General features: G+C 37.8%; 1 protein-coding gene and 1 long non-coding RNA gene across 11 annotated transcripts; one reads left to right on the forward strand and one right to left on the reverse strand.

Moving 5' to 3' along the window:
• XKR9 (XK related 9) lies at positions 1-17,970 on the forward strand. 10 transcript variants are annotated; one of them, XM_027894009.1, is made up of 5 exons: positions 1,113-1,201; positions 1,837-1,935; positions 6,059-6,578; positions 14,347-14,570; positions 15,023-15,850. In XM_027894009.1, exons 3-5 carry the CDS (start codon positions 6,304-6,306, stop codon positions 15,664-15,666), a joined length of 1,143 nt encoding a protein of 380 aa, XP_027749810.1. In that variant the 5' UTR covers positions 1,113-1,201; positions 1,837-1,935; positions 6,059-6,303; the 3' UTR covers positions 15,667-15,850. The 10 variants fall into 10 exon arrangements, with proteins under 10 accessions (XP_027749812.1, XP_027749813.1, XP_027749809.1 ...); XM_027894015.1 differs by lacking the exons at positions 1,113-1,201; positions 1,837-1,935 and adding exons at positions 1,952-2,667; positions 17,465-17,970 and having other exon boundaries at positions 15,023-15,109; XM_027894011.1 differs by lacking the exons at positions 1,837-1,935; positions 6,059-6,578 and adding an exon at positions 1-185 and having other exon boundaries at positions 1,092-1,201.
• Positions 1,194-4,452, reverse strand: LOC114062519. Its single transcript, XR_003572402.1, has 3 exons — positions 4,127-4,452; positions 3,260-3,460; positions 1,194-1,291 (listed from the first exon to the last, which is right to left on the reverse strand). It is a non-coding gene; the product is annotated as an uncharacterized LOC114062519 (long non-coding RNA).
• Positions 17,971-18,378: the final 408 nt, after the last annotated feature.

The raw sequence follows: 18,378 nt of genomic DNA on the forward strand, positions 1-18,378 counted from the left end.
TTTGGATTCCCTGGTTGGGTGACCAGGAGTTCTGCTGTAGCAGGGTACCAAGAAGCACTGATGATAGAAAACTGCTGGCAGCTTGTACAGTTCTACAGGAATAATTCATGAAGAAGCAGGGGAATCTATTACACTGAGATGAAGTCATCAACCAATACATTCTTTCAAGTCATGCATTTTCTCGGATAACTTCCCTTAATACCAGTGGCAAAAACATTCCTTGACTGCAAAGCTGAAGTATCAAAAGTAAAGACACACAATAAATCTTCAGAAATTTTTCAGGTCAGCATTTCATCCTGTGTATTTCTCTGCTTCTCCCAGTGAGGACCTTGGTTTCCAATGCCTGAAATAATTCAAAGATAAAATTTTCAGTGTCCTGTTTCAAAAATGAAATGTTTAATGCCCTGTTGACATTAATCAAAGCAGAGAGAAAAGGTCCTTCCTACTTCATTTGGAACCAAATAAAAGGATATGTACTGCATACCAGAGAAAATCTGCCACAATTTAGAAATGTGCTTGCTTTGATGCCAAGTCTAACCAGAAAACAAATTAATTATCCAGCCCGTAATTTAGCTTGTGAGCTGCTTGATTTACACTCTATGAAACAAATATACAAACCTTGCCTCTCTCTCTGTGCTGCAGAGTTTTTGTCATTTTTAAATTATAACAAAGATCATAAGAGTGAATTTGTGATGTGGCTGATTTAAATCTCTAGCCTAGTTGTTATTTGGGCAAATAGCTTGCAAAGCCTATTACAAATTTTAAAAAGCTGTGGTGGAGCTGTAAGAATTTAAAATTATATACCAAATTGAGTATATAATGTATTTATTGCTCTACTGCTAAATTATATATATATTTCTAACTCAGGGAGAGCATATCTCAGATGACCAACATTTTTCATACAGAAAGGAATGATATTAATAATTGACTAAGATCAATTTTATAGGGTTTAAAAGAAACTTATGTTGTACTGGAGAGCGGGTGATTTTCAAATTTGGCCCAGATCCAAAGAGAGGGACAGTCTTGTTAAAAGCTGCTGATTGTAAATAGTCTAGTCCAGTCAATCTGCCACAGTCTCGTCTTGTCTGCACCTACTCTTGCAGTCTCATCCGTCGAGGTTCCAGTGAAGTGAATGTTGTGAAGAACCAGTGGCCAAGTCCATTCCAATGGATCTTTTGCAAGTGGAACAATCAAGTCAGGAGTAAGCAAGACAGGATGGGCATAATGAAACTATTTTGTTTTTTTCTGCAAATATTATAGAGGTTTATGTTGGTGTCAGATGTTTAATTTGCTGCAAAAGCACATAGTAGCCTAATCTGACTTTAAAAGAAATATCGTCCCCAAAAGCTATATTCTGACAGAATGCTTGTATTCATTTGGCCATTTATGGGACAAAACAGGTGTCATTCTAATTGCTGAGCTGCTTCTTCTCTGATGTCCCTGGGATTTTATTGTGGAGCAATATACAACTACATTTTATTGAGGAGCAATATACAACATTTTTAATTAGTGAATTCATGTTGCTCACAGCCATTACAAAGAGTTTGTTGGGCATGCACACAGTAGGCCTGTTATCTTTGAATCATCCCCAAGATGATTCTGCACAGGTGGAAAGGCCTCTGCTGCATTTATTCAGACAGCTGTTATGGCCCCACTGATGTCCTAAGGTGTTTTCCTAATGTGTTGTCTCACTGGAATGAACCATGTGCAGTTGAACCAGGAATAATGCAGTACTGTTTTGTCTTCAGACACTGGGTTTTTTAGCTTTGGAAAATTCACTTGGTCTGTTGATCTGTTGAAATACCATTATTTTCATATCATTCACCTGTTCTTCAGGTGATATGAAAATAATGGTATTTCAAGCACTGCAAGGACTTCTTAGGAGTAGGATGTTTCTGACTTATAGGGGGGAAGCAGGAATTCCCACAAGAAAAGGTAAGCATTGATATTATGGTTGCTATAAAGATAGGATTGTACCTCCTGTCTTCATAGTCTAGAGCTATAAAAGCTATAGGCTGCTCTGGCTGAGGGTGTGCATCATCCTGTGCAGCACAGTCATCGAGACAGAATCACAACACTTGCACCTTGTACCCTGCAGCTACTTTAAACATGAGTAAAAATTTCATGTTGAGTGCCAAGAACTCAGCTGGAGCAGACTCATGCAAACACCTGTAGTTTTACCAGAGGAAAACAATTTTAATCATTTGTCCTTGGAGATGTGCAGACTCTTCATGTATCATTGCACAGAAAAGCTTTTTGTACATTTTTTTAAAGTGCATTGTACTACAGTCTGCAGCTATAGCAAAAAAAAGGTGGTACTTTTTATTTTTAAAAATTTTTTATAGAGTTAATAAACTGTTAATGTATTGAAGGAATTTTATAATCTGTTAAGCTTAATAGTAACTATAGACAGGGACTTCTAAACCAAATTCTTAGAACAGAATTTTTATAATATATTCTCAAGAATGACAGTTCTTTAAAGGTAGCAAATCATTAACTGTGTCACATGGTTTCCATATGAATTTAGTTTCACTTTGTGTAGTATCAATAAGCCCTTTAACTTTCTTTGGATTGCAAGTCTTGTAAAGGTATGGATGGGAAACCTGCAAATACGCAAATCTACAATTTTTTGAAGTGAAAAAACCTCTATCCATGGCCAGTACTAAGGTAAGCCTGCATTTTTTTAAATAGAATTTTAAATGTATAGTGAGAAAGGAAGGATTTGCTAATCACATTTTATTGTTTCTGCTTTATCACAAAACGATTCTGTAAAAGTATTTTAGTTTTTAGGGCAGTTATATTTATGCTGACTATCACTTTACTCTTCTTGCTTCTGTCATGTTAGATCTCATATGTTTAATAAGACTGAAGACAATATAGTTCTGAGTGATACAAGACACTCTCTCCTGTGGCACTTAATTGAACTCCACCTTGTACATGAGACCACAATGCTCTTTGGAGTGCCATCATGCATAAAATATGGGGGATATTAAAGGCTGAGATCCTCAACAGTGATTTCATCCAAGAGCAGGTGCACCTGTGAGCAGGCATTGGTGCTTGCACTTGGAACTGACATTTGTCGGTATGGATTTGTGAGTCTCTGGTAGCATTTTTTTTAGGTTGCCATGAGCAAAATGTAAATCCTGTGTCTTACCAGCCATTCCAAGGCTGTTTCAAGACTAGATTCCTTATTCAAGATAATTATGAGACAGTAAGCAGCTGCCATGCTTGGTGTGGCTCTTCATTTATCTCAGCTTACCTGATAGCTTCATATTACCACCAAGATGTCCAGACAGATCTGCAGACTGCTGGCATGGCAGCAGTTTGGATAGTAGGCTTGCCGGAGGTAGAAATCACCTGGCGCACAGCTGCTCTTCTTGCTGTTGTTTCAGAGGAGTCTGGACATAGCCTATAAAACTTTCTTTCTTATGAAGTGCTCAGATACAAAAGGATGGGGAGGCTGTAAAGAAAGATGAATCCAGTTACCTTTTTTGTTTGTTTCAGGTGCAAAATTAGAGGCAACTCCTTGCCACTGGAATATCAAGTACAGTATTACTCATTAAATGTGAACCTTGATATACTGCTCACTTTGGCCATAAATTGCCCTCCAAAGAACTTTCTGTTAGAATCCAGTTATTGACTAACTAACCCTCTACTGTTGTGCTTCCTCAGCAGTCAGATAGTGAACCTGGTTTTTTTGTTTGGTTTGGTTTGGTTTGGTTTTATGTTTTGTTTTGGTTTTAATCTCTTCTAAAAGCAATGCATAATATTCTTGTTACAAAAAAGGGTACAGCTTGACAAAGGTGGTATGTCAACCTGCAGAATGACATGATGTTATGTAGAGTAAATACAGTCTCCTTTGGAGTTTTCATGAATGAACACTAGTGATAAACTTGTTGGTTCCTACACAAGTTTTCAGATATAAAACATTTCAAAGAGTCACAGAACAGCTGAGGTTGGATGGGACCTCTGGAGATGATCCAGTCCAACCTCCCTGTTAGTATAGGTTCACCTGGAACAGATTGCACAGAATTGCATCTAGATGGGAATTGAATACCTCCATAGAAGGAGACTCCACAACCTCTGGACAGCTTGTTTTAGTGGTTTTTCACCCTTAAAATCTTACCTTATATTCAAATGGAATTTCTGGTGTTTCAGTTTGTGCTTGTAGATCCTTGTCCTGTTGCTGGGCACCGCTGAAAAGATCTGGCTCCATCCTCTTGACACCTGGCCTTAAGATATTTGTATGCATTAATAAGATCCCCTCTCAGTTGTCTCTTTTCCAGCCTGAACAAGCCCAACTCTCTCAGCTGTTCCTCATGAAAGAGTTGCTCCAGGCCCCTAATCATCTTCATAACCTTCTGCTGGACCCTCTCCAGTAGTTCCTTGTCATTATTAAACTGGGCAGTTCAGAACTGGACATGGTACTCCAGCTGCAGCCTCACCAGGGCCAAGTAGAAGTGTAGAATAACCTGCCTCAACCTGCTGGCCACACTCTTTGTAGTGCACCCAGGATGCCATTGGCCACTTTGGCCACACAGACATGTTGCTGGCTCATGGTTAACTTGTCTATTTGTGATTGTAAACACAAAGTTTCATTTATAGTGGACTTTGCAGTGAAGTCCACTTCAGAGAATCTAAATGTGAATTGAATATAAACTGCATTAGCGATTTGAAAGACATTAGTGGTATTTTATTGTAGGGGATAGGAAAGAAGAGTCTAAGGATTCCAGCTATCCCAGCTGAAAGATCGCCTGGGCCAGGACATGAAACCTAAGTAGGAGATAGAATGAGAGGCTAAAAAAAGCTAAGGCCTAGATCCAAAAAAATAATGTTTAGACACTCAGCACCTTTTCAGGCTGTTATGTTTCCACTTGTCTTCATTAGGAAATTAGGAGTTTCAATTCTCTTTTTTGGTTTTGTACCTAGGTCACAGCACAGACAAGCCCAGTCAACACAAGCAAAGAATAGTCATTACATTTGTTCATGAGTTATTAACAAATTCTCTCATTTAGTTCCTTTCTGGCAGTGTGCCTGAATTCACAAAAATCCAGAGCGACCTGCCTACACATGCTCTTCCCCTGATCCAAGATCCCTGGTGCAGCTGTTCCCCATGTATTTGCTGCTGTTTGGCACTGGCACCAGCCCAAACCCAGTGGGGTTGGCATGTTCTACATCCCATCCTTTGTGTGCCAGCATCTTTTTTCGAAGACATGTAAATGAAATAAGGGATTTTGTCATTTTAATTTTCAGTTGAACATGAATGAGACAAAGAATGTTCTGCCATATAGCTTTTCTGTTTCATCTGGCAAATACCAAAGATCCATGGAGGAAAAATGTGTAAGGACTACCCAAAGAAGTCACAAGAATCCTTGCAGTTTGGGCAGTGTAAATGTAGTTCAAACTGCAAATTAATTCTATTTGTAGTGGACTACGTAGTTAGATCATCTGTGTGTGGCTACTACTCACACAGCTTGAAAGACAATTCTCAAAGAGGTGTAGACTGCTGCAGATCAGGTCATTACAAGCCTCTTTAACAGAAGAGCTGCAGTCCTGTTCAGCACTTTCTTCCTTCATATGGAAAACCAAGCAAGAATGATAAAACCATTAGATGTATGCACACAAATACAATAACACAGTTGGAAATTGCAGAGCAATGTGTACTCTGATGCAATTGTATGTACTCAAGACAGGAGTTTTTTCAATGTTTTGTGCTGTGCACAGTAAAGGAGAAGAGCTCAGAAGTTAAGAAAGTTCTGGGAAGGTCTCAATCTTTTTCCCATAAACTGCTTTTAAAACTTGCTTAGTGTTTTGCAACTGTTGGGAATTGCCTCCACGGCTGCCTGAGTGAAGAATTACTGGTTGGGAGAGTGAGTGACCTCAGCAGGTTCAGAGATGCACCTCTCTTGGCTTTACTGTTCACTGATATCTCGTTACATCCTGCATTTTGTACTTACCTGTTTAAATGGTTGTGAGAATTTAAAAGATTTGATGTATGATACTTTAAATGAGGAAGATAGTGCTACTGCTATTCTTTATTTTTTCTTCTTCTTTTTAGGAACCAGTAATGAAGAATGACTCCACCAATTAAAAAGACAATTTACATTTATCTTTTCCAGAATAGATATGTATCAACAAAGTTAACAATATTTAGATCAAAAACACAGAAAAATGCAAGTCCCCTTTCCATAATATATAGAACCCTATGACCAGGTGGCATCATCAGTAAAAAGACTATTTTAGTAAAGCATTTAGATTCCTTTACATGCAGTGAGGAGAGAATGATAAGTGGCAGTCTAACACATGATGAAATTTACTAAGAAGAATTTTGTTTTTTTAGTTGGTGGAATTATAGTTTATGTAGTTGATATTGGAGTGGACTTTTGGGTAGCTAGTAAATATTTCTGTCAAGGACAATATTCTTGGAGTATATTGATACTGTGTTTTAGAGGCCTTTCATCATTAGTAACTCAGATATTTAGTTATGAATGGTTTAAAAACGATTGGGAAGGTACTGATACTGGGAAGCTGAAGTGGATTTTTCTAGTTCATCTCTTTCACTGTGGAATTTTTATAAGGTAAGTAAACTTTAAAATTTATCTTAAAATGAGAAACCATGTTCCTTTAAGACAGTTATTAAGAAATGCTTAGTATGGCTTCAGGGACAAGACCAATTCTGACCTTAACAATTACTGCTCCATGAAAGCAAGTAGATTTTTGTCTGCTTATACCAGGGTAAATTTTGTCAGGTTTTGATGCACCTGTAGATCTTTTATTTGCTTGTAAGTAATAATTTTTATCATTCACAACCCAATTCTGTTTGATTGATCAGCCTTTTGATAAGGCATATGTAATAAAACTGCTTGCTTTATAGTGTAGTACTGTTGTAACTGCTAAATATAAGCTTTCAAAGTGATGTTATGTACACTCAACAGCTGAGACATCTGAAGTAAGAGGTAATTTTTGAACCTGAGAATCTAATAGTATGTGGAAAAACAAGCAAAATTCAGTAGAGAAATGAAGAGAATGTAAGAGTACTTGCAGCAGTACTTCTGCAGGGACTGAGTTACTGGTGATAGGAATCTTTGCTTAACTCTAAGGTAACAACCTTAACTTTAAGGTAATCCACAAAACTCTTGGACTGACCTTAACTCATACCCTTTCCTGAATGAATACCTCTTACTGTGAATTTCTATAGCTTTTGAATCTTCTTTCCCAGAATTAGTCCCATCTTCTCTCAGTGGCTTATCATGTTGCAAACATTATTTTGCCCTTTGCACAGACAATGCTGTCTACTTGATTGCCTGTTCTTTGTTGCACAAATGATATTTTCTGCTATGCTACCACTTACACCTGGAAAACTTCCAGGATGATACGTATAAATTACAAAGTTCTTTCAGCCACTCCTCACAATTCAGCAGGGTGATAATGCATACTGTAAAGTATAAACTGATAACAACAAACTGGCATCTGTGCTTGTACCTTTGTTATCAGCTACTACATCCTTCTTACTGTATGTGTTTTCTTTGGTGTATCAAGGTACAACTCTCTCATGTCCTACCTCTTAGTCATCTGATTTATGCAGTTAATTTAGACAATGAGTCTCTCAGGTTTATCCCTACAGTCAATGGATAAAAAAAGATTCTGTCAGGAGTCAGGTCATACTTGGCAAGATGAGCTTCTCCAGAAGGTCATTTGTGGCAGGAACCTGTATTCTTCACTAACTACAGATGAAAATGGGACCCTCCCCAGTAAATATGTCTTGGCCAGTGAATTTAGGATGCTTGAACTGGGAAAATTCAAATTATCTTCCTTCCTTTCTTCCCTTCTATCTTTGCTTCTTCCATTTCTCATATGCCTTTTACTTGCTCCATATTTGAACCAGGGAACTTAGACTCATAGAATGGTTTGGTTTGGAAGGGATCTGGGAAGATGATCTCACTCCAACCTCTCTACCAGGGGCAGGGACACCTTCCACTAGACCAGGTTGCTCAAAGCCCCATCCAGCCTGGCCTTGGACACTTCAAGGGGTGGGGCATCCACAACTTCTCTGGGCAACCTGTGCCAGTGCCTTGCCACCCTCACAAGAAAGAGTTTCATCCTAATATCTCGTGCTAACCTACCCTCTTTCAGCTTGAAGCCATTTTTCCTTGTCCTGTCACTACATACCCTTGTACAGAGTCCCTCTCCAGCTTTCTTCTTGGCTCCCTATAGGTACTGGTGACTTACAAGCTGGTGCCCTTTAGATACTGGAACTTTGTCATGTCTGTACAGTGCACAGCACAATGGGAATCAGTTTTCATTATGTTATTACACTGCCAGTGCTAAGTAATAAATCATATATGTGTATACACTTCTGTATATTCATATATATATTAAAAAAAGAGAGAAATAAAATAAAACCATTTCATATCTAATAAGGCTTTAGTTTCTTATAACGAAAAGAGTGTATACCTGCAATTGTATTTTATATGAAATATTATTCTCTGCAAGGAGACCTTATGAAGTTGGTAGAGTATATATTAACTATGCCGACTAAAATGATTTTCAGCCTGACCAATTTAAATGATTCACACAGAAGTTGGAAGAATTGAGAACAGTCTGTGACATAACAGATAACAAGATAGTAACACACTCAGGGAATGTGGGAAAATAGGACACTTCCCTAGGGCACCATATGGATTCTGGAGCCATCTGATGTGTAGCAGTTTGCAGCATCAGTCAAGGACACACCTGTGGGAGACTAAATTTTAGCAATTCCTAACCTTTGCTCTCAGAATAGAAGGCTGTACAGGCAGCAGCCATTGTGATACTGGCAACTGCTATTATGTCTCTTGATCCTTAAAGGTAGCATCAGGATGCCCTGATGTTCTGAAAAGGAGCAGATGGAAGATTTTCTGATGTATTTGTAAAGATTAATTCTAAATCCATGAGGCATGAGAGTAAATGTGAGTGCTTTGCTAAACCTGAGATTATTTAATTACGTGTTTTTAAAAGAGAATGAGAAGAATTCAGAGCCAAGATGGATGATGTTCAGTTAATACATGGTGCTGGGCTGCAGTGTGTGCCCTGCTCTGAATGAGTACCAGCCTGCAGCAGTGAGCACACATGTGGGAGCTGCATCCAGGTAAAGGAACTACTCTGCATAGTGGCAGAACTCTGGGAGGAGGTGAGTAGGTTGAGGGAGAGGGAGACAGAGACTAATAGAATCACACCTGGCCCTCCCTGAGACAGGCCCAACAGTCACAGGACATGATACGGACAATTCCCTATCCTCTCTCCACCTGGCTGAGCACAATGACTTTAGGATGGGGGCAATGGCAGCAAGTTCCTTCCCGGGTGTGTCTCCTCTGTGACTGCCTTCACAGGTGCCCTGCCACAATAGGTGTGAGGCTCTGCAAGTGGAACTGAATAATGACTGAACAAGTATGATGGTTCATCCAGCCTCGAGGTGTAACTTAAGGTTATGTTACCTTACACACCATGTCAAACTTTTATTGCTCTCTACAACTGAAAGCAGGCTGTAGTGAGCTGGGGGTGAATCTCTTCCCTCAAGTAACAAGTGATAGGATGAGAAGAAAGGAAACAGCCTCAACTTGTGCCAGGAAGGTTTAGATTGGATATTAGGAAAAATTTCATCACTGAAAGGTTTGACAAGCATTGAAGCAGGCTGCCCAGAGAAGTGGTGATGTCACCAACCATGAAGGTATTTAAAAGATATGTAGGTGTGGCACTTAAGGGCATAGTTTGGTGGTGGATATGGTAGTGCTAGAGCAATGGCTGGACTCAATGGTCTCAAAGTCTTTTCTAATCTAAACTATTCTATGATTCTTTGTGTTTGGTCACATTTTCTTAATAAAAATTTACTGACCTAACTATTGACTTAGTTGCATCAGTTTTGTGGATTTAATCCAAGTATTTTCATACTTAGAAGGTGGTGAAGTTTAGTATGCAACAGAGATTATTTTTCCTTTGATTAAGGATTTATATGATTTATACGATGCTGAATATTGTGGCAGCGTGACCAGAATTTAGACAGGACAATCGTTATTGCCAGGCTGCTCACACCCTGCCTGTATGAACTTTTAAATGGCACCCAAATCTTCATCAGTGTAGTGTGATGAGATGGGATGTGTCGTGTAATACTGGGATTGTGTTGCAAAGTACTCCGTGGAAATCTGAGGGGAAGCATGTGATATGGAAACATTGGCAAGGCAGCTTGCCTGTCACATGTGAAGGCTGTGAAGCTGTGAAGCAACAAAACCAAATAGCTGTCACCTCTGTGAATTCTCAGTCAGAGACAAAGCCTTCCTAATTTTACAGGAGATAAGGAGCAAATTTCATCCCTTATGAAATCATGATGAAAATGTAGGAGCATCTCAAGAACAGAGAGATGGTGGAGCTGTGTTTGCATGAGCTTTTATAACAAGGAGGAGCCCTATCATCTGTGTTCTCCACAAAGCAATACTACAAAGGCAGAGACCTTTTTTTTCCCTGTCAAAGTGAATATGATATTTAGAAACACGGGTGATTATTTACCATTCACATATGACAATTCCAGTTATAAAGAAATTGTGGGTTTTTACTCTGTTGTCTTCCAAATAGCTTATATACCTTGAATTAATGAAAAACATATTCTTTGAAATGAATTTAGAGGAAGAAAAAATGGTAAAACTGCATTTGTCTATATTACTGACATACCCATTTCACCATCAGTTTAAGATGTACATCTACTTAAAATACATAACTAATCCAATACTTTTAGTTAATGTCTTTTTATTACAGTTGAAGTACCTTTTTTGAAAGACTTTTTACAGTTTATAAATATTGAAGCACAGAGCTTCTATAGCAATAGATATAAGAAAAGAGATTATGGGAATATAATTATGATAGGGTCAGAGAAGGCGCAGGGTGTAGGTGAGCCATGGGCATGATAAAGGAGAAAATTTGAACCTGACTTACTCTTTAGTATGGACTGAACTTTACCTTAGTCTGGAAAGGCAGTTGTCCAATACTAGGCCTAAAGGTTGGCTATGAATGTCCTTCTATTGCATGCCAGATGGGCAGATGAAAATGGAAGTGTAAGCTCAAAATACTTTTAAAAGATGAAAAATTTCTCACAGTGAATTACAGTAAGTGACAAAGGCAGATGGAACTCAGAGAATGTCACTGGGCATAATATACAGTTGAAGAGCAACAGAAATATTTTGACTTTTCTAGAGAAAACCAACGTATTATATACAGTCAGGAGTATACTTCATGGTATACTATAGTATACCATCTTATAACAAAATAAACCTAGTATACCATGCTCAGAAGGAATGCACTTTGAAAACTGACAAGTGATTTCAGGTGTGCATCCAGCTAAAATATTCCTTTTACAACATGCCCTGCATATCACCTGCCTTCTCAGCTGTGAGCTCTGCAGCTCAAAATTTGTGCAGCTTGTTTCCACTTCTTGCTGCTTGGTCAAACATAGGCTCTGGTGAGTGAGTCTGTGGACAAGTAGTGGATCAGTCTACCCAATTGTTTTTTCTTGAAAACATTGCAAATTTTCCACATGTTTACATCTCAGATGAGAGCCACATGTTTTGGAATACTAATTGTTTTATAAACGGAAAAAGCTATAGATGCCTTGCCAAACAGTTCAGTTCTTTGTGTATGAGTGATTATTTGGAGAGAAGTAAGAAAAACACACAAAAACATAAAAGTAGAAAAGAGTTTCCACTGGGAGTAAATAATGGATCTAGAGCCAGCTCATGAAATCAAGAATCAGCCTGAATGGCAGGGATGCAGTTTATGAATCTCTGCAAGGAGAAGAGCAAAGGCTTTTTCCCTAAGGCTCTTTAATAGTAACACAGCTGCTCTACACCTACTCCTACCTATGCTCCCATGTTGCGGTTCTCACTTGTATGGCCAACATGCTTTAACATACCAGGGAATAAGTTATGAATCCTCCAGCATGCACTTAACCAAGGACCTGCCAATCCCAGCTGTCTTGCTTGTAGCTGTGGAAGAACCCCTGACACTGTCTCCCCTGTGGTCAAAGGATTTGGTCTTTAAGGGTCTTTAAAGGTGCTGAAGGTGTTAAACTTGTAAGCCCTGAAGGAGTCAGGAATTCTTCCTAGCTCCCTTTGTAAGCAGAAGGGGACTGTGATCCAGTGCTATATCGGGATGAGATAATCCTGTGAGATCTGGGTGTCTAAGGATTTGCTGCCCTCTGTTCCCTACACAGGGGAAATGCAATGCACGGATTTCATTAGGCTCATAGTCTCTATGATCCTGTGGACGGTTAGGGAATTGGGAATCTGCACTTTAGCATGAATCTTGTAATCATGTAAGAGGCAGCCTTAGGAAAAAGAAGTAGGAGACAAGCTAAGGCATAGGATCTTGCCTTTCTCAGCCTGTACATTATCAGGCTTGTACAACTGTCTAAGATAACCAGGTAATGGTCTATGGTGTTCTCCTTAATTTCTCAAGAAAATAGATCCAAATGAATGATAAAATTGTCATAATCTATTTACTAAACTCAATTATTCTTTTGAAGGGGAAAGTCTTTAGTAGTGTTCATAATACTAGAAAAATTGGCTGAATAACAGTGAATTTTCTTAAAAAAGGACTGCTTCTCCTGTCCTTTCCTGCTGGTTATAGTCAGAATGTGTTCATTGGAAAAGAATATTGGAAGCTTAAGACATCTGGGAACTAAATAGAAAAAAATAGGCTTGAAAGTGGTGTCTGAAGGCTGCTATGATCAAAATCCTGCTTATGGATTTATATGGATTTATATACCTATAAAGCCAAGAACTTAGAATAGTGACATTCTAGCAGTTGATTCCAAGAATCATTATTTGTCTAGATCTATTTATTACAGGAAAATAAAAAATACTTCTATGCATAAAAATCTTCAGTAATAATAATAATAATAATACATTTAAAATTGTTAATGCACCTATTTCTTATTTCCTATTCCTTCTTTCCTATGTTTTGCTCACCTTTCCTTTGCTCTTCTGGGCCCTAAACAGTTTCATTCTGGTGCATGGTGGGCTTATGGGAGCTACCAGTGTCTGGAGTCTTGCAGGAGGAACCATGATGTTCTTTTTGATGGTTTCTTCTTCAGCACTCTTGGGATTTGGTATAGAACTTTTTTTTAATGTTAGCACAGTTTTAGACTTTCCTTTCTCTTCAGTTCTCTGCAGCTTCATTTTACATCCAAACTTAGTATCTATGGTGCCTTTTATGCATGTTAGATACAACTTCTTTGTTCTTTTTATTATCCCTAAAATTAGTTTCATCCAGCTCCAGGTCTGTATTCTTATAACTAACTAGAGGCAAGTTCTTTATAGCCATGGAGTCTCCGGTGTCAAGTCATCCCTTATCATCCCATACATGTACTTCTCAACACTATTCTGTGTCTCCACATCTCAGGATCTCAGCTGTAGTAGTAGGACTAGATTTCTCTATCCTACATCATTACGTATGTCATAAATATCTCATTCAATACTGAATATCTGCTTGTTGTTGTTACCTTTATAAAACTATGACTGTAGAACACAAAAAAAAAAAAAAAGAAAAAAGTGAAATGAATTATCCACCTGATCAATTATAAGAAATCACCAATTTTTCTGCAGAAAACTCAAGTTAAACCACGTAATAAATACAGTGTCATACACAGGTCAAGAAAATTTCAAACAGAGCAAGCCTGGCAAGCCTCAGTTCTGAGGCCTTGCTAAGCTTATGCCACGTTACCAGCAATGACAGCGCCTATTGCAGTGCCACAGTTATAAGGCTTAGTCTACAATCTGCCCAGCCAGTGTTAATGACCACTTGGAAGTCAAGTTACCAGCAGAAGAGAGCAAAGCATTCCTTTGCTTCAAGACAGCATTTACATGCATACTAACAGGATACTTCTCCCTGCTGTCATTTGTTTACTAGTTCCAAAAGAGTCTTTGTTTGCCGCTGAACAGTTCAACTGGAAAGAGGTCTTTAGCTGTGAAACCCACTTCTGCAATTACCCCCTTTAATTTATTACAGAAAAGAGCATTTCCTACCTTTTTGACTTCCAAAGCAGAACCTAACAAAATAAAGCTTGTAATCTTTATTCAGACAAGTCTGATTCTGTTCTAGTAGTTTTTATATTGCACAATATTGCTGGGCTTAAATAGTTTTCTGATACCTCTGATACTAGACAGATATCAGAAAAAATTTTACCTTAGTAGAAGATGCTAGATTACATCCAAAGATAAATATCAGTGGAAAATGAAATGGGAGGAGTTGTTGTCAGGCTATATAATTTTATTGGGTTGCTCTTCTAAAACTGCTGTCTAATCAGTTTCTTTTTTTTAATAGGTATTGGTTTGCTTTGAAATATGGGTACCAAGCTGCATTTAAACTAAAAAGAAGTGGAGATGCTTCAGAAACAGATCCTTCCAACCTCATTAAAAAACAAGCTATTGATGCAGTGACTGATATTAACATGCTCAGGGTGTTCAAGGCTTTTCTTGAGACCACACCACAACTTTTTGTCCAGATTTACATCCTCTTGCAACATGGCAAAACTAATTGCTATCAATGTGAGTCCGTCTTTTTCCTTAATTTGCAAGTAGAGTATCTTACTTAAAAATATAACTCATGTGGTTGGATAACATTTTAAACATACCTCAGAAAACATAAATTGCACAGTATAATTACCTTCATTTAATTAGATTTTCTATCTATTGGATGGTCCATTCTGCTAAACCTATGAGAAGAAAGATTTCACTATAAAAAGTCACTTAGGCAATACCTTTAAGAACCATAGACTGGGCAGGATAGCATAGGCATACCAAAGAGCATCAGATGCCTAGATTTAGGTAACTAAGGTGAGCCTTAAAATTAAGGTGACTTGTTCCAGAGCACAGAGTAAATATAAAATTGTGGTAAAGTGTTAAGAAGCATAAACTTGTCCAAAACTTCATTCAGGTATTATAATGTAAAATAAGCATCTTTTTCTCCAGTTTAACAGTTTTTCCTGTGTTTTGTCTAGATGCTGCCATCATTATGTCTGTTTGTGGTATCTCCTTTTCAATGGTCGATTATCAGATATCATTACGAAAATCTCTGCCTGACAAAGGTGAACTTCGTGTGCCTTCCCAGTTCATGTATCTCTTCTATAAACTGTTTACCATCACTTCTTGGGTACTCAGTATTTCACTGATCACTTTACAAAGTGTTAGAATTTCTGTAATTCTGCTGATATTTCTTTGGATCTGTGGCTTCACTTGGACTTTGAAACAATGTACAACATTTTGCAAATCTAAGAAGATGGAATATCTGTACAGAACTGTAGTTGGAATAATTCTAATTTTTACATTTTTTAACATAAAGGAGAGTAGAACAAAAGTTTTCATTTCTATTTATTATGCTACTCACACTGTAGTAACTTTAAGTATTTTGTTTGTACATATGTTCTGGAAACATTCCATTATCAAGGAAATACATTTTAAAATTGTGAGCATCTTAACTGTCTTACTTTTGGTGTTAGGTATTATTTTTCTTGTTGTTTATTATAGACATTTTCATCCAACTACTTATTACAGACCACAGGCATGTTTAGATGAAGTTGATGGAGTGGCAGGACAAAAAGATAGAGTGAAAATTGGCAGATTTGAAAATTTTTTAATGCCATGAATGGTATAGATCTTTTTTTTGTGCAGACTTCAAAGCAAATACCTGCTGGACACTCTGTTTCTCTGTCATTATTTCTTATGTATCATCACATAAGGGACCAGAATTATTGACTAACTATTTGTTTTCTGTGAAGCTGTACGAAGACTGTAACATGAATACTTATCTGCTGGTGAAAGTTACTTTTGAAAAATAAACTATCTATTTATCCAACACAATCCACTGCTTTAGTTTTTTTTGCAATGCAAATGTAATGTAGGAAAGGTAAAAGTTAATAAAATGAAACCTAGCATTAAAGCCACATTCTATTAATTTATGTTGATTCTGTTAAAAATAAGGCTTGCTGCTTTTTTTTTTTTTTTTTTTTTTCCCTTGCTGGAAGGGAAGAGGAGTGAATTTGAAATAACTGAGGACAATGATCAGTTATCTGCTTTTCCCCATTATTGTAAGAGCTGCAGTTCGTTTTTAAATGCACATAGTAACAAACTGTACTGCCTTCTCCCTAAACATCCTCTAAAGAAGAATAGCTTTGATTTGTGGCTCATTCACTGTTTTGCAACAAGGAAATCTGGGGAGATATTTTCAAGCATTTTATCTTCTAGGTGCATTACTGACTCTTTTACTGGTTGTGTTCTGATAATCTTTCACAGAATCTTTTGTATTTAGGGGTGATGCCAGCTTGTTCTAGATTTGTTTGCTCTGGAACATCCCTTCCTAGGTAAGAGGAAAAAGCCCAAGACTCCACCTTGCCTCTTGCATCATGATTGCCCTAAATTCTGCCTCCTTTATCACAGAGTATTTGCTACCTGTGATGGTGTCCTTGGCAGCAAAATGCTAGCCTGGTTTTAGGCTGAATATACTCTTATTTTGCTATGAAAAAAATGGGATCCTAAAGAGTACAGATGATCCCTATATTGCTTCCCACACTTGTTTTTTCATCTAAAATCCTGAGAAGGGACTAGGGTAAAGAATGGAGGAAAATGGAGAATATTATCTCTGTCTTGAAGAAAATTACAACATTTTTTCTACCCATTATTTGGAAGACCATTATACATTATCTGAGAAGCAGATCTCTGGGGAAATATGGGATCCTGAGAAGTCCTAGTGTGGGCGTTTCAGCCTTGGGTCCTCCAGGTTGTCTGCCTGCTGACAGAAATCTGGAGCCTGAGTTGCTCTGGAGGAAGGTTATTTTCTGGTGAAACAAAATAATTTGTCCTGCTGAACTTTCTTTTTCTCCTTTCAATGCAGTGAGAAATTACAAATAAAAGTATTTCACTGCCATCTCTCTGGCCAACTCCTAACACTCACTTTCTTTCATGGGAGAAAAGATGAATATTATGCTGCCTTCTGTTGTCCTCCTTATGTCTCCTTGCTCCCTCTTCTGTGCCACTGAGAGGAATATTATACTGAAGCTGAGTTGGGAAGAAAGACATCTAGGTGGTTCTTTGTATCACGCTAATTCAAATACCCACTAAACCCAATTGCTTCAGTTTCAATCTGTATTTTATGCTGGAAGTCCTTGTGGATATAGCCATAGCCTAAAACAGTGAAATGATCCTATGCGAAATCATGTGTATTGTTTTCATAAAGCTTAAAGAGATCGTCAGTGTCCTGTCACTATATCTCCATTTTGCTGTAACTCAATGGGCCTCAAGAGATGGGAATTCCTGGTAGCTTGTACCCTGTAGATTTTTATCTACAGGGGAATATTATGAGAATAAAAATGTTTCAACTGTAAAGTCCTCCCTCTCTTCTTGACCTTGAGTTCAAGCTTTTCACTTGATTCCCTTCATTTTCACAGATATGAAAACGGCTTCTCATTCACTTGGTCATTCTAACTCAGCATCGCTGTGGTGGGGTGGACAAGGAAGCACATAAATTGACTTCAGACACATTTCATATCAGCAGTGACCACTTCAGACAAAACAAATAAAGCCCCAGTTCACCTGGGTATAAAGTTCAAACAATAGACTTCATACATATCTTTTCTGTTCCCTGACTACTCTTAAAATGCAGCTGCCACTCAGTTCATGCATTGTGCTTGACCTTGTCATTTTAATTCAACTGCAAATTGAAAACAAATGGGTTTTTCTCTCCTTTTTTTTTTTTTTTTTTGTGTTAAGTATGTCCATTACATCTTACAAGAAGTATTTTAATAAGTGAAATAAAATTAATAAACAATTTCTTCCTGTTTTGACTACTGTCAGACCTGGGTAAGAAGAACAACATTCAACAGAATTGTTTTAATTATCTTACTAATATTCAACGTGCCATTTGATGGCATGGGTGAGCTCACCTGATGTACCACAGATAGCACTGATTTATGAAGCCATAATTGGGTTTCCAATAAACATTTGTCAAAATAATGTATTCATTCAAACCAATGCCTTCTTTATTTATTCATATAAAAGAGCACTTAACTTTCAACAAAGAATTGCCTGCCATCAAAAACACTCCATAAACGGGGGAAATTTATGAAGGTACAGTACCAAAGGGTGATTGGTGGAAGACTAAAGTTCACTTTAACCCTTCAGAGTGCTGAGTTCCACCTCTTGCTTGGTACTGGTACTAGACATATTTCTTACTGAAAGCCCCAAGTTCCAACATTAACCTTTTTATGTTTACACACTGAAGTACCATCTCTTTTTAATACCATAGAGTCTTACACCTCACAGATGGTTTCAAAACTAATGTCTCTCATTTTTGTTATGCACT

The sequence above is a fragment of the Empidonax traillii genome, unplaced genomic scaffold (genome assembly GCF_003031625.1).
Source record: "Empidonax traillii isolate 1590-97213 ecotype Southwest subspecies unplaced genomic scaffold, ASM303162v1 scaffold414:size517879, whole genome shotgun sequence".
NCBI lineage: Eukaryota > Metazoa > Chordata > Aves > Passeriformes > Tyrannidae > Empidonax > Empidonax traillii.

Coding starts and splice junctions, on each gene's coding strand:
- XKR9 (XM_027894008.1), top strand. CDS start 6,304: ATGATGAAATTTACTAAGAAGAATTTTGTTTTTTTAGTTGGTGGAATT. Junction 6,579..14,346: donor CACTGTGGAATTTTTATAAG/GTAAGTAAACTT, acceptor TTTTTTTAATAG/GTATTGGTTTGCTTTGAAAT. Junction 14,571..15,022: donor CAAAACTAATTGCTATCAAT/GTGAGTCCGTCT, acceptor TGTTTTGTCTAG/ATGCTGCCATCATTATGTCT.